The sequence below is a fragment of the Monopterus albus genome, unplaced genomic scaffold (genome assembly GCF_001952655.1).
Source record: "Monopterus albus unplaced genomic scaffold, M_albus_1.0 scaffold51.1, whole genome shotgun sequence".
Classification (NCBI taxonomy): Eukaryota; Metazoa; Chordata; class Actinopteri; order Synbranchiformes; family Synbranchidae; genus Monopterus; species Monopterus albus.
Window position 1 is genome coordinate 3729816 of NW_018127931.1, and position 14206 is coordinate 3744021.

At 47.6% G+C, this 14206-nt stretch overlaps 1 protein-coding gene across 1 annotated transcript in view; it reads right to left on the minus strand.

Moving 5' to 3' along the window:
* The window catches only part of ano2b (anoctamin 2b), a 190450-nt gene that overhangs the window by 39672 nt on the left and 136572 nt on the right, over positions 1 to 14206 (minus strand). The window contains exons 25-26 of the mRNA XM_020601528.1: positions 3890 to 3995; positions 5 to 253 (exon numbers count right to left, since the gene is read on the minus strand). Coding sequence (XP_020457184.1) covers positions 5 to 253; positions 3890 to 3995 — 355 coding nt within the window. The remainder of the gene's footprint in view (positions 1 to 4; positions 254 to 3889; positions 3996 to 14206) is intronic.

Below are 14206 nucleotides of genomic sequence, written 5' to 3' on the forward strand. Positions count from 1 at the left end.
ATGCCTGTGCAAGGCCTGTGGCTAGAGCACTAGAGTGGCCTGGGATGGGGAAGCCTGGGCCTGAGGGCAAGTTGGCTGTCTGGAGGGGGTTGTCCTTGGAAAACAGGCTCTGAATGAGCTGCAATTTTTCCTTCTCTTCCTGTAGGAACACGTCAACCAAGAGCTTCTTTTCCCGTTTGAGCTGCTCCATGATAGTTCTGGGGACGTCGGGGATGACCCATTCAACCAACAGGCTAAGAAACATCACCAGGTTCTGGACGAGGGAGACAAGAAGAGAGATAGATGTATATGAAGGTGGTACAAAATATGTTTCAAGGATTCCTTATAATCCTTGATTATAAGGAATGATGGATCTAGAACAGATTCTGTATATACACAGGTTTTCAATGCAAATGTAGATGAACTGCACTGTACATAAACTATGTCAATGGGAAATTATAATCACTAATAATGTTAAAAAAATTATAGCACAACATGAGCTACAGTATAACTTGACCATTGTTTGTAGGTTACATTTATTTATCTTTTGGCAAATTGCCATTATTAAAAGTATTGTACCATTTGCTGGTTGAACAAGGGTCTGGAGACCAGGACTTGTATTTTTCCTGTTTTATTTCTACACACACAAAATGCAACCACACAGTAACAGAACACTCTCTCAGAACAACCATGGCAAAAATCCCCCAAACTATATACACACCACCCCAGGCATTATGGAACATCCCGTTAAGTCTCTCTCTGCTATCCCAGTGCCACACAGCCCCCACCTGATTGGTTACTGTCCCTGGTAACCCATAAAGTCATAACAAAGTCTTGCAGGCACTGGGGGGCTTGTGCTAGAGTAACCCTGGTTGCTTCCGGTGGGCGAAGAGGGGTCTGGGGCCCCCCCTCAGGCAAAGCCAAGGGCTGGTGTGGTGCGATTGGAGCACCAGACTGTACACCCACACCAGTGCACCCGGGACAAAGTCCTCTCCCTTGCAGCAGACATCATAGACCCACTTCTGGTGAACCTCCACTTCCATTAGGGCCTGTCGGGTCAGTTCATAAACCTCCTTGAGTCAATCCCAAAGGTGGTAACCATAGTAAAAACACAACCTACCTGGCCAGTCAGGCTCTGGACACCAAGTCCACCAGAGTATGGAGCTCATGCCCAAACATGAGTGGAGGCAGGGGTGCACTTGGAACACTCCTGGACAGTAGTCCGGTATGCCCACAGGACCAGAGGCAGGTACAGTTCCCAGCTCCGCTGCCGGCAGCTGGTCGGGATTGTGAACTGGGTGGCCAGCGTGTGGTTGAACTGCTCCACCACCAGTGACTCTGGGGGTGCAATGGCATAGTCTGAGTCTTTCTTACGCCTAGCAGCCGACAGACTTTGCCAAACACCTCAGCCTCAAAGTTCCACCCCTGGTCACTGTGCAGCTCCTTGAGCACACCAAATCATAGAACATCTCGTTGACTAGGCATTCTGCAGTCATGGTGGTGTTCTAGTCACGGAGGTGTTATAGCAGTCCCATGTGTAGCTCTATGTCCTAGTGACAACCCAGTCTGAAGAAGCGGGACCACAGCCAGTGTAAAGTCTTTCTGATGCCAAAGTGGCCTGCCTCCATCAAGCCATGGACCAACTGGGGGACTTCCTGACAGAGCTGATGAGGCACCAGGAGCAGCAGGATATCATAGTGGGGTGTGGGGTCCCACCAGCAGAAATAGAAGAAACCATGCTGGGTGACTAGGCTGGGCCACTGGGAGTAGAGGGGTTTAGTCTCTGTGTCCAAAGCAGAAAATGCCATACATGCTGGCCGCTGGCCGGCCCCCTCCAAAACCTGGTCAAGGTTGAGGACAGGGTCCTGGCTCTGGTGGCACTGAAGCTGCTGGAGGTCACCAAGGCTCCAGTCATCATCAGCACAACATGCTCTCTCCCTCTTGGGACAGCACAACCCCAGTGCCTGTGCTGCTGGCATCAGTGTCCAGACTAAAAGGCGACTGGAGGTCTGGGTAGACAAGCACAGGGGCCTCGATGAGTGCTGTCCAGAGCTGCGAAAAAGCAGTGGTGCAGTTCTCTCCCCAATGGAACACATGGCCATTCTGTGTCAGCCAGTGGAGTGGGCTGGCAATGCCAGCAAAACCCCAGACAAACCATCAGTTGAAGGAAGCTAGCCCCAGGAAGCTCCACAGATCCCTGACATTGTGAGGAACAGGCCAGTCCTTCACTGCTGCTACCTTGGCTGGGTCAGTGGCTACTTCCACTGTGCTGATGACATGGCCCAGGAAGGATGTCTCGTGCTGAAGTAGGCAGAATTTCTTGAAGTGCAGTCATAGCCCAGCCATAGAAGACGTCCCTCAGGTTGGCCAGGGTGACCTCAAAGTCCGCAGTGCAGATGAGAAGGTCATCCAAGTAGACCACACACTGGCTCTGGGAGATATCAGCCAGGACCTGCTCCATGAGGCATTCAAAGGTGGCTGGGGCATTGCAGAGGCCAAAATGTATTACCTTGAACTGCAACAGTCACTGGCCAATGGAGAAGACAGTCTTGGACCATGCTTCTGGCATTAACTCTACCTGCCAGTAGTCACTGTGCAGATTGAGGGAGCTAAACCAGCAGGACCTAGCGATGTTGTCCAGGGGGTCATTGATGCATGATAGTAGGTATGAGTCCTTGCCAGTGACCTCATTAACTTTGCGGTAGTTGACACAGGGCCTCCAACCAGTCTTTCTTCTGGACCATAACAGCTGCTCCCCAAGGGCTGCTGGATGGCTCAATGATGCCCACCCCCAGCATCTCTTTAATCATCAGTTCTGCTGCAGCTTGCTTGGCGAGTGGGAGGTACCATGGGTGGAGGAAGACAGGGTGCCTGTTGCCAGTGTCAATGTTGTGCTGCACCAGGTTAGGATGCATACAGTCCTCATCTCTGGCCACAATGATTTCCACAAACACCTTCAGCTGCTCTCTCAGTGGATGTCTCTGGTCTGCCTCCAACTCTTTGCAGCTCCTCTCGAACAGGTCCTTAACAGCTTGTTTGATTTTGCCAGACACCTCCCCGGTTGGTGGTGATGTTGCTGGCCCACCTGGCTGGTTGCTTTGGCCCCCGATTAATTGACCCTCAGCTGGTGGTGTGGACCCCTTGGCTGGAGGAAACATAGGCCCCTCTGTCTGGTGGTGATGTGGGCCCCTCAGCTGTTGGCAGTGACCCCTTGGCAGGTCCACAGCTGGCGGTGATGGCCGCTCAGCTGGTGGTGTGAGCCCCTTGGCTGGTGCAGCAGTTCCCCACATACCTTCCCTTATGGTGTGGTGAAGTGCGGGGGCGGTCTGGCAGGCTGCCTCCTCCTCCTCACTGGTCCCCTCAAGTTCCATCTGCCTCACCCAGTGTTTCAGCCTGGAGGAACACAGCATGTGCTTGACTCACTGTGCCTTGGCCAGGGCTGCAGTCAGGGTGGTGCATAGACACGGATGTGCTCTTGGAGCTGCTCCAGCCAGAGCCCTTGGATGAAACGCTGGAGAGTAAACTTTTCCCACACGGTATCGTCAAACATCGGCTACCCACACCATGTGTAGAGGTGCAGGTCAGTGGCATAGGTGCTCAGTGTCTGTGTCTCTCTGCAACAGTGGCTGCTCAGCTTGTCCCAGGTGTAGTCAGCTGGGACCCACTGGCCAAACCAGTGCTGCAACACTCTCTCTATGGCTGGCCAGTCGAACCGTTCCCTAGGCTGGAGGTCAGTGAGGGTCTGCAGTGTCTTACCTTCCAGGGTGAGGGCAACATTGATAGCCGCCTCTCTTGTGGCTTGTCCCCATTGTATCAAGGGTGGGTTTGTTGGGTTTTCCTTACTTTTAAGCATTCTGATTGACACTAGCATCTGCTCATAAACAAAATTAAAAATGCAATGAGCTCATACCTGGAACAGTATGACAAAAGCCAATCTTGAAGCGAGGACACACCAGTACTGTTTGGTGAGCTGGTATGGTTCTGGAGACCAGGGGGGTTCCCTGTAGTCTTTGTACCTGGAACAAAACAACATTCATATATTATGGATGCTAAAAAAGAAGTAATTCAAATTTATTTTTATATTGTTTCATGCCTGGTGTGTTCAAAAAAATCTAAATGGGCATTGTTTGGAATCACTCACAAGTCCGTAAAGAGGTAGTTAGCATGAGCAGTAAGATGGTTAAACATAATCAACATATACATGAAGGAGTATGATCACAGGGAAGTGCAGCATCTCAGCTCTTCAATTTCTGTGATCAAATCTGATTTATCTTGACCTGGATGAGGCCTTGCCCTATTAAAATATACTGTATTACTCTGCCACTCAGTGTGGGACCCGACCCAAAGTGTTATAAACTTTATTAGGAAATCTTAACATGTTTTTTTTGCAATAAATTATTTATAGTGCTGGTAAAAACAAAACAAAACAAACCTAAAAACAGCAGAAAACCTGAACCACATGTAGAGCTAAAGGTCCACATTTAAAATGACAACAGAGAGCAACAATGAAAGAAACAAAGGCAGAAGAATAAAAGGAAAGATTTAAGCTTAAGAGAGGAAGCAGAAAGAAACTGAAAAAACAAATGTGAAATGATAAGACAAAAGCGAGGAAGATATTTTGTGGCAAACAGGCAGACCTTTCAGATAAAACACAACTGCACAAAAATGTATTTGACTTGGCAGACTGAGGATGTGGTCTCATCTGGTACAACACAAGCATACACACACATGCATGCCCACGAATAGCATGAAGCAGCAGCTATTTGTAACCAAGCCAGCTGCGTGAACAGCTCTTGTGTTTAGGACATTCAGGACTCTTTATTAAGTGCACAGACTACAGGTTTGGTGCTGGTGGTGCATCAATAGAGATCATGTAGCAACCTGTGGCAGTACTACAGGGTCTCAACTTATGTTCCACTTTAAGATTTATGTATTTTGTTGCAGTCATGCGCATATAGAAGTATAAAAGAACAGTCAAAAAGCATCTGAATACTTCTTCCACCACTGGTTCTAAATGTATCTTAAATGGACCCCAAGGTAACTGTGATTACCAGTAGTCTCTGGTAAGCGCAACCTTGTTTGTATGTCCTAACGCCTCCTCCATTTTAGTTTTCTCATCTTCATACAAATTGTGTATATTGGCTACAGAGGTGGCTCTTATGCAAATAATTTCAACCTGACCCTTGCTCTTCACAATGTTAATTGGCCTGCAAGCTGTAGCCACCCATTTAGCTATCCCTGCTGAAAGTTTGTTGCTTGTAGAGTTGTCCAGGTGTCTCTGTTGCAAACTATCCAGTGTAGTCTGCTTTTGATGAGGGTGAGGAAGGCTCTCTCCATCAGCTGTGTGCTTGGCCAGCTAGTGTTATTTGAGACTTGATGTACTCTAGTGGTAATTCAATTCACATCGACAGTAAATGTAAATAACTTTGGTCTTTTTGAGAGAACCATCTAGCAGGGCTTTGAAGCTAAACTTGCCATTCAAAAGACATTTCTGCTCCATTTTGGCTAATTAGCACCTGCCCACAGTGCCAAAACTACCAAATAACTGCTATGCTGACCATAATATTACTATGCTTGTTTAGCCAGCCAAGTCGCCTGATCTGAATTCCATAAAGCAGGGTTTTTCAAATGATTGTGAGCCAGAGACCATTACTGTGACTAAAAAGCAATGTGAGGACCACTTTTGTGTGGTGGATAGACCAGAAGGGTACTATTTTAATTCTGAAAGAGACCTGAGCTTTTCTAAATATTATACTGTATATTTGCATACATTTGATTATTCAAACAATAAGTAAGACATAGAAATGTGTTACTTTATGGAAATTGCTTCCCACAGTAAAACTACATTATTGAATGCATAGTCAAGGACCACCTGCAATGTCTTCATGGACTACTAAAAACATCGTGGCGTGTATGCACGCAGTGGCTCCGGGCTCTCAGCTTTTTGTTTTTTGTACTTTTGTTTGTGTTTTTATTGTCACCACAGTTTTCTGAAGACACCATCCAGTATGGAAGAGCTGAACTACTTATTATTGGGAAGCAATACAAACTTTATGCATCCACGAAGCTGAACTTTATTCCACCAGTGCCTGTGCGCTAGGCTACATGCTAACCCACACAGGCTGGCACTCCTTAGTCTCTTCCTCACAAACGCCAGGTCACTAACCAACAAAATAGACGAGGTTCGGCTGCGGATTGTCTGACGGAGGATGGACAGCTGTGTGGTGATTATAACTGAAACCTGGTTGGATGACAACATTGCGGATGCTGCGGTGGAGCTGGAGGGATGCTCTTTGTTTTGAGCAGACAGGACTGTAGCATCTGCTAAATCGAGAGATGGTGGAGGTCTGGCGCTGTACATCCACAACTTCTGGTGCACAGCTATGAGCATCATTGAAACACACTGCTCCCCCGACTTGGAATATCTGGCAGTGAAATGCAGACCTTTTAAAATGGTGAAAGGGTTTTGCTCAATCCTGATTGTAGGCGCCTATGTACCAGTGCGAGCTAACGCTAAGCTAGTGCTGGAGGAGCTGTACCGCCTGATCAGCAGTCAAATGAATAAAAACACAGAAGCAGCTGTGATTGTAGCTGGAGACTTTAGTTGTGTGGAACTTAAAGCAGTGTTTCCCAAATTCTACAGATTTATCAATTTTCCAACCAGGGACAATAATATCCTGGATCAAGTTTATTACAACATCCCAGGAGCATACAAGTCCATAGCTGGTCCACACTTGCGCCTGTCAGATCACATCTCTGTGGAGCTGATTCCAGCATATAAACTTCTGATCTGCAGGACAAAACCAATCACCAAAACAGTTAAGGTGTGGATGGAGGAGGCTTCTTCAGCATTATAGGACTGTTTTGAGCATACTAATTGGGGGGTGTTCAAAGAGGGCTCAGACTTGGAGGCTTATACATCAGCTGTTCTGGACTATGTGCAGTTCTGTACTGATGCTGTCCTACCTACAAAGTCCATCAGGGTTTTTCCAAACCAGAAACCATGGCTGGACAGTACAGTGTCACCTCTGCTCAAAGCTCGGGATGCTGCCTTTAGATCAGGTGACAGGCTGGCCTATAGCAGGGCCCGGAAAGAACTAAAGAAGGGCATCCAGCTGGCCAAACACAGGTACAAACAGCGCATTGAGGAGCACTTTATGAATAACAACACACAGAGTATGTGGAGAGGCATCAAAGCAATAACAGACTACAGAGGCAACAATCAGCAGGTCAGCCATGATCCCACTCTCCCTGACACTCTGAATAGTTTCTTTGCATGCTTTGATACACCTGGCAGCAGAGGAACTGTACATCTCCCTCAGCTCGAGGAACAGCACCGGCCTCTTGTCTTGCAGCTACACCAGGTGAGTTTCACCCTGAGGAGGATCAACACCAACAAAGCCGCAGGACCAGACACGGTGCCAGGCCAGGTTTTGAAGCTATGTGCTGACCAACTGGCAGGGGTTTTCCTGGACATTTTTAAGCTGTCGCTATTGGGTTTATCCATCACACATGCACAGTTCTGAAGACATTTCTTTCACGCCCTGTGCCCTGCACTGGGCTGATCCCACTCAGGTCAGCTGTGTGTATAAAAGCCTGTGTGACCTGAGCTCTTCTCCCTATGCCAGCGCTTTTTCTTCAGCTGGCGGATTTAGAATTAGCGGGGTTGCAAGCTTAGAGGGCTATGCCTATACTCATAGAGGCTTGGGTTACTGTATGTAACCATCATTCTATTTTGTATAGGCTTTGTATAGGATAATAGCACGGCAGGATGCAGTCAGTGAGCCCCATGGGCTCACTGCCGCCCAAGAGCATTATAAACAACATCACAGCCCGTCGTCATATCTCGCAATAGCAGCCCAAGTACAACACCCCCTCTCCCACAACAGGCCTTGTCTGATAAGCATGCACAATCACACCCCATATAGAACCTGACTGCCACTGTAAGAGGTAGGGATGGCCGTTATGTTTATCAGATGAGAATAAGTGCAGGGAAGGGTGCCCAGTGAACATGTACGGCTGCTCTCTGCCCAATCCTCTCAGGAAGCGTTTTGCCAGTGGGTGCGCAAACACAGATCTCTCACCGTCATGACAGGACAAAATGTCTGGAGTGTAGGCTTTCACAGTAGACAGAACCAGGTTTTTGTCTACCAGGGTCTGCAAGAAAACCAGCACCTGGGCCAGTGGGCATGACGTGGGGGCTGTGCCTCTCTCCATGCACCACCGCTGAAAAGCAGACCATTTTGCCACATAAGAAGCCGTCGTTGATGGGGCTCTTGCATTCTGAATCATATGCACAACCGCTGGAAGAAGGCCTATGCTCTCCAGTCACTCCTGTTCAGGGGTAAAGCCTGCAGGCGCGTCCCTATCATGCCATAGTGTTGAATCATGCCGTCCAGCAGGGAGAGCATGTCCCTGTGCCATGGGAGCTGCCATGGCTCACCCGACAGTAGCTGCACCAGTGTTGGAAACCATGCTGCGCCCATGCACTCTGGGGCTATCAGGATGATGAGCAACTGTTCGTCCTGTGCATGTGAGTAGAGGCGCGGGATCAGTAGGACAGGAGGGAAGGCATAAAGGAGACCTCTGGGCCAGGGGTGATGAGTGAAGACGTTGACCCCTAGCAGAGGCTTGTCTCGGGCACTCATCAAGAACCAAGCACTGCATGTTCTTGCAAATTGCAAACAAGTCCACCACTGCACAGCTGCACCTGTCCCACAGTGCTTGTATGAGGGACTGACTCAGTTTACACTCGCTTGGCTGAGGCCCGCCTCATGACATTAAATCCACGGCACAGTTCTGCTCGCCCAGAGTGTGCACGGCTCTGATAGAGTGCAGGCTCCATTGAGCCCAGAGTAGGAGACTCCGTGCTATTTCCACCAAGCAGGCAGAGTGAACACCACTGTATCGGTTGATGTATGCGATGGCTGTTGTGTTGTCTGACCACACCAGGCTCAGTGCAAAATGCTTCAGCACCTTCAGCACCGTGGGCCAGCTCCAGACAGCTTATATGAGGGAACATGATCTGCTGCCACTTCCCCCAACAGCCTGCGACAGGTACGTACCTCCCCACCCAAGCAGAAACGCATCTGTGAACACTTATATGTGTGGTGTGACCACCTCTGGAGCTTTCTCATGTGGAGGAGATCAAGAGGGACCATCTTATGGCTGGCTGACATTGTGCCTAGTAAGCGCATCACAGACAGGGCTGTCACTGTTGTGCGGGGAATGAAGCACTGCAAGAGGGACAAAAGTGCCTCCTGCCTGGCAGATGACAGTTTCGCCCTTATGCTGAAGGAGTCTAGCTGTACCCCCAGATAAATGACTGTCTGACACATTAGTGGCAAACTCTTTTTCCAGTTTACTGCAAAACCCAGCTGGGTCAGGTGTTGGACCAGCTTCGCCATGTTTGACGCAGCCCGCTGTCTGGAGGGTGACATCAGAATCAGAACGTCCAGATAAAAAGGACCGATTCCCTTCCTGCGCAACGGTTCCAACACCATCTACACGCACTTGGAGAATGTGCAGGGGACAGGAGAATAACCAAAGGGCATTCGGTTGTATTGGAACTACATGCCTTGGAAAGAGAAGCGCAGGAATTTTCTGTGTTTGGGGATGATGGGAATATAAAAGTATGCGTCTTTTAAGTAGATGGATATGAACCAGCCGGCCAGACATACACACTCCAGCACCTACTTTATGGTGAGCATGTGAAATGGCCTCTACACTATGTATTTGTTGAAGAGGGACAAGTCGAGGATGGGCCTTATTTTGCCTGACTTCTTGGGAACAAGAAAGTAGTGCGATTAGAAACCCTTGTACTCCTGATGGATCCATCTTTTTTTTTTTTATCAACAGCTCTTGCAGTTCTAAGTCTGCTGGCAACAGCATTACCATCTCCAACATCCCACTGAAAGCAGGGGGATGCCTAGAGAATTGCAGAGTGTACCCGTGTATCAGCTTGTCCATACAGCTGTTCATGGACAGTCACTCTCACCATGTGGGGTAGCACTCTGAAAGTGGACGAGCACTCATTTGTGGGGTGTCTGTGGACATTGTCACCCGCCATTGAAGCACCCTCTCTGCTGTTGTGAGAGCTGAGTGTTTGCTTGTCATAACCCATGGGAGGGCAGTGGCAAAAGTGCCGTGGAGAGGGCCCTGAGCAGAGCATCGCCGTCTCCATCACGTGTGGGAGAAAAACCACCACTCACATGCACCAATGGGTGGGAAGGCTGCAGAGGGATGGCGGAAGTGTCGCTGAGTCTGCTGTTGTGGGTCTGGTGAATGTGTGAATGGTGGGGGAGGACGACTTGTGTTCAGTGTGTCCCCTGGCACAGCGTGTGCGAGGGGACAGCTTGTTTGTCTGTCCACACACACATTTCCCCACCAGTGTTGATTGAGAAACAAAGAAAAAGAACTGCCCGGAGACTGCTCTTTACGGACTTGTGAGTGGCTCTAAAGAGGGCCATTGTTTGATTGTCTTTGGTGATTCACAATGCTTCCTGCCTCCCGTCACTGTCATCATTGCTTTCGGGGGAGGGCTCAGTGGAGGCAGTTCGTCCACGTGCAGGCTGCATGCCTAGCAGCTTGGGAGTGCTGTGGAGCAGCATGTCTGAAGGTCGTGGTGGAAGGAGGTGCAGCGCTTGGTGGTGGAGCACACTGAGGTGCAGCAGCAGCAGTGGCTGCTGGTTGTCTCAGCCTGTGGTGCTGTCCTCCGTGGTTGCGCCAGTCAGACCGAGGGGGCTGAGGGAATGACCGTCCCCATGAAGTGAGTCATCTCACTCGTTCCACTTCAATGGATGCTTGCTGCATGTGAGTGACGTCCTTTTGGAGGTACAGTCCAAACAGTCCATCGGGGCTGATGGAGCCCTCCAGGAGACTCTTCCAGATCTGCTCTGGGATCTGTGACATGTGCAGCCACATGTGCTGAATCATGGTTGCTCAGGCCTTTATTGTCGCCACCATGGCTTTTCCAATTTCCTCCACTGACTCTGTGGGGAGAGCCCAGGGCTGGACAGCGAAGGAGGAGACGGATGCGGAGAGAAGCGCCATGTTGTTGATTGCCATGGCTAGCTGGGATGTGCACTGGTGAATATGGTCTGAGAGGTGGACAGGGACCTGGTTCTGTGGGAGCAGAGGAGTAGGCTGTCTCTTGCCAAAGAACACCACCTTGGGGAGCAAGATGGAGGAGATGCTTGGCTCCAGCAGCGGGACGGCGGGGAAACTGAGGCCTGTCATGCCCTGCACCCTCATGAGGGGCTCAAAACATATATTTGTAATTTTTTTTTGTATTTGTATTTTTATTTGCTCCTTTCATTTACTGCTTTAAAGTGCCTTAGATTTGTGATTTTACTGCTCGTCTCTGCTGGCATCCATATTGACTGTTGGGTCGATGGGAGAGCCGGGGGAGCCAGCAATGGTGGGAGGCGAGCCGACGGACTTGGGCCCTTCTGCACTGATCACTCCAAGGAACTCCAGAGGGTTGTCTGCCGAGAGATCATCACCTCAGTTTGCCCAATTGCCGTCATTGTCAGGGTCATGTTCCCTGGTGGCTGCAAACACATGAGCCCGCCACAGCTTCTCTGCTGAGGGCAAGCAAGCAGCCCGGGGGAAAACTGCCAGCTCGGTGTGCTCTGCACCAAGGCAGGCCTAACAGAGGGGGTGTAGGTTACTGGGCAGAATGAAGCCCATATTGCAGCCTGGGCAAATGGTGATGGCGTTGTGACGCTGGAGTCCGGCATTCTTGGTTCTGGAACTTCGCTCTTTAAACATTGCTCTTTAGGAATTGCTCTTTAGAAGTGCTGAAGAAAAAGAGGGAGCAGAACTCAGGTCACACAGGCTTTTATATGGCAACAGTGGACCTGAGTGGGGGCGTGAAAGAAATCACTTAAGGACTGCACACGCGTGAGGGGATAAACCCAACATCAACAGCTTTTAGAGGGCAAAGCCTATGCAAAATAGAACTTATCATCACATCTTCTCATCTAACTCTCAGTAAGAAACATACTTCCCAAAACATCAAGCTACTGCTTAAGAGGACAATTTCAAAGTCTCATATCAAAGTCCATTTTGCCAGACTTCTCTTTCTTTACCTCTCAACTCAAATCAGCAAATATACATACTGTATTACTATCACAGCCTGACAATTGAATTTTTCATCAAACCTTAATATCAGTTAGTTTTCCTTGTAAAGTACTGAACTGTACATTCTTTATAGAAATAATGTATAAATTTGTTAGATTTTATACAGCTATGCTTAAAACTGAAACTATCTCAAAGTGTAATAAAAGTAAAGCAAAGAAAGAAATGCAGGAAACTTCAATCACACTGAAAGCTGTCTTTTACACTGAATACATGTGAGATTAATGTGGTGGCACAGATCATGCCAGATCACGACAATGTGTCTTTCAGACAGACTCCATCTTTGCTTATAATAGTGCAGCTTGGCAGCAACTGGAGCATCAAACTCAATTTCCTTTCTTTCAGACACACTGTCATGAAAAAAAATCCTCTGAAGCTGAAATAGATGAAATGGTCTGATTGAGCTGTCTCAATAACTACTTGACTAGTAGTATAGTAATGGCACAGAGGGAGGGCATTGTGTGTGCATTGTGGGTGTGTGTTAGTAGGGTCTTATGGAGTCTGATTCCTTCTCCATATACAGTCATGAACGAGGAATGCTGCCTGCGAGAGTCAACTCTTCTCTCCCACTCTTTATACTTTGATCTTTTCATCTTTCATTCACTCACTCATTCACAAATAATTTACACTATTTGGTTGTAAATGGTCTTCCAATGTGAAGTAAATTGTAAAACTATACCTTCTGTTCAGACACACTCCTGTCGGTCTAACTTAATTTGCCTGGGTGGAATTAAATATGACATTTTATTATCAAAGAACATTTTTCTTTCTCTCTTCCTGTGTGTGCATGTGTTTTCAAGGCACTCCATGTTTGGTTATAATAGTGCAGCTTGGCAGCAACTGGAGCATCAAACTCAATTTCCTTTCATATGAGCTGTCAATGAGATTATATGTGAGACTTGAGAATGTCTGTGTGTGTGACTTTGTATTACTTACATTATGGGGACTGGAAACCTCTTAACACACCTACATTGTGGGGACTTGGCCATCTTCCAAAATCAATGAATTTTAGGGTGGCAACATGATTTAAGGTTATGGTGAGGGTAGGTGTTTGGCAAGTAGTGGTTATGGTTGAGGTTAGAATAAGTCTACATAAAATGAATGTAAGTTAATGTAAAGTCCCCACAAGTATTGAAAACAAAGCGTGGTGTGTGTGTGTGTGTGTGTGTGTGTGTGTGTGTGTGTGTTCCTTGGAGTTACTTCTGCCAACATGGTGCCTCCTGGGATCCAAGGATACATGTTCAGTCAAACAAAGGTCAAACCATTCCCATCCATAAAAAAATACACTAACAAACAGGCAGTAACTACTCTTTACCAAACATGGCTGCTGTCAGGTATCACTATGATAGGAGAGTATCACTCTGTTTGTTGTGTACAAGAAAATGTGTTTCATATGTATAACTGCTTTTCAGGCACTCTTCTAGTGTGCACTTTGCAACTATTTTGTTTTGTCCCTCTCATCTGTATCTCTGTCTCTTGCTCTGTCCATATAACTGTTGCCAGCATGGAACAGTGACAGCAGGTCTGGCATCTTTCCTTTGACCCAAAACACTTCCATCCTGCTACAGTTTATAACTTCCCCTTTGCTGCATTAAGAGACCAAGGGGGAACAACAAAATTCCTATCCACCACGCACCAGATTAGTCATTGACCAAGGAAGGGTCACAAACCACAGTGTCTTACTTGTCACTTTGGGATAGCTTAAATCAAAATCCCTTCTGCTGGGATGACATTAATGAGACATAAAGGAAACTTGAGCTAGAGCTAAAAATTAATGGGACATATTAGTGACTTTACCCATAAGACATCTTGATTTGATTTGATTTGATTTATTCTTTCAAGCATGTAAAGACAGTTGATATGTCAACACATAATTTTACACATATCCAACAAATGCTAATCCAATATCAATTTGCTTATACCCAGTACATGCTTGAATGGAGTAGGAAGAAGTCAGACTTATCCAGTCCTACCCCATGACATCATCTTACCATCATTGGTTTGCAAGCAGTATCTCTACATAAATAATTCTCTTCTACACCACACAAGTAATATACTAAAGAATTATAACAGAGTGTTAACATTC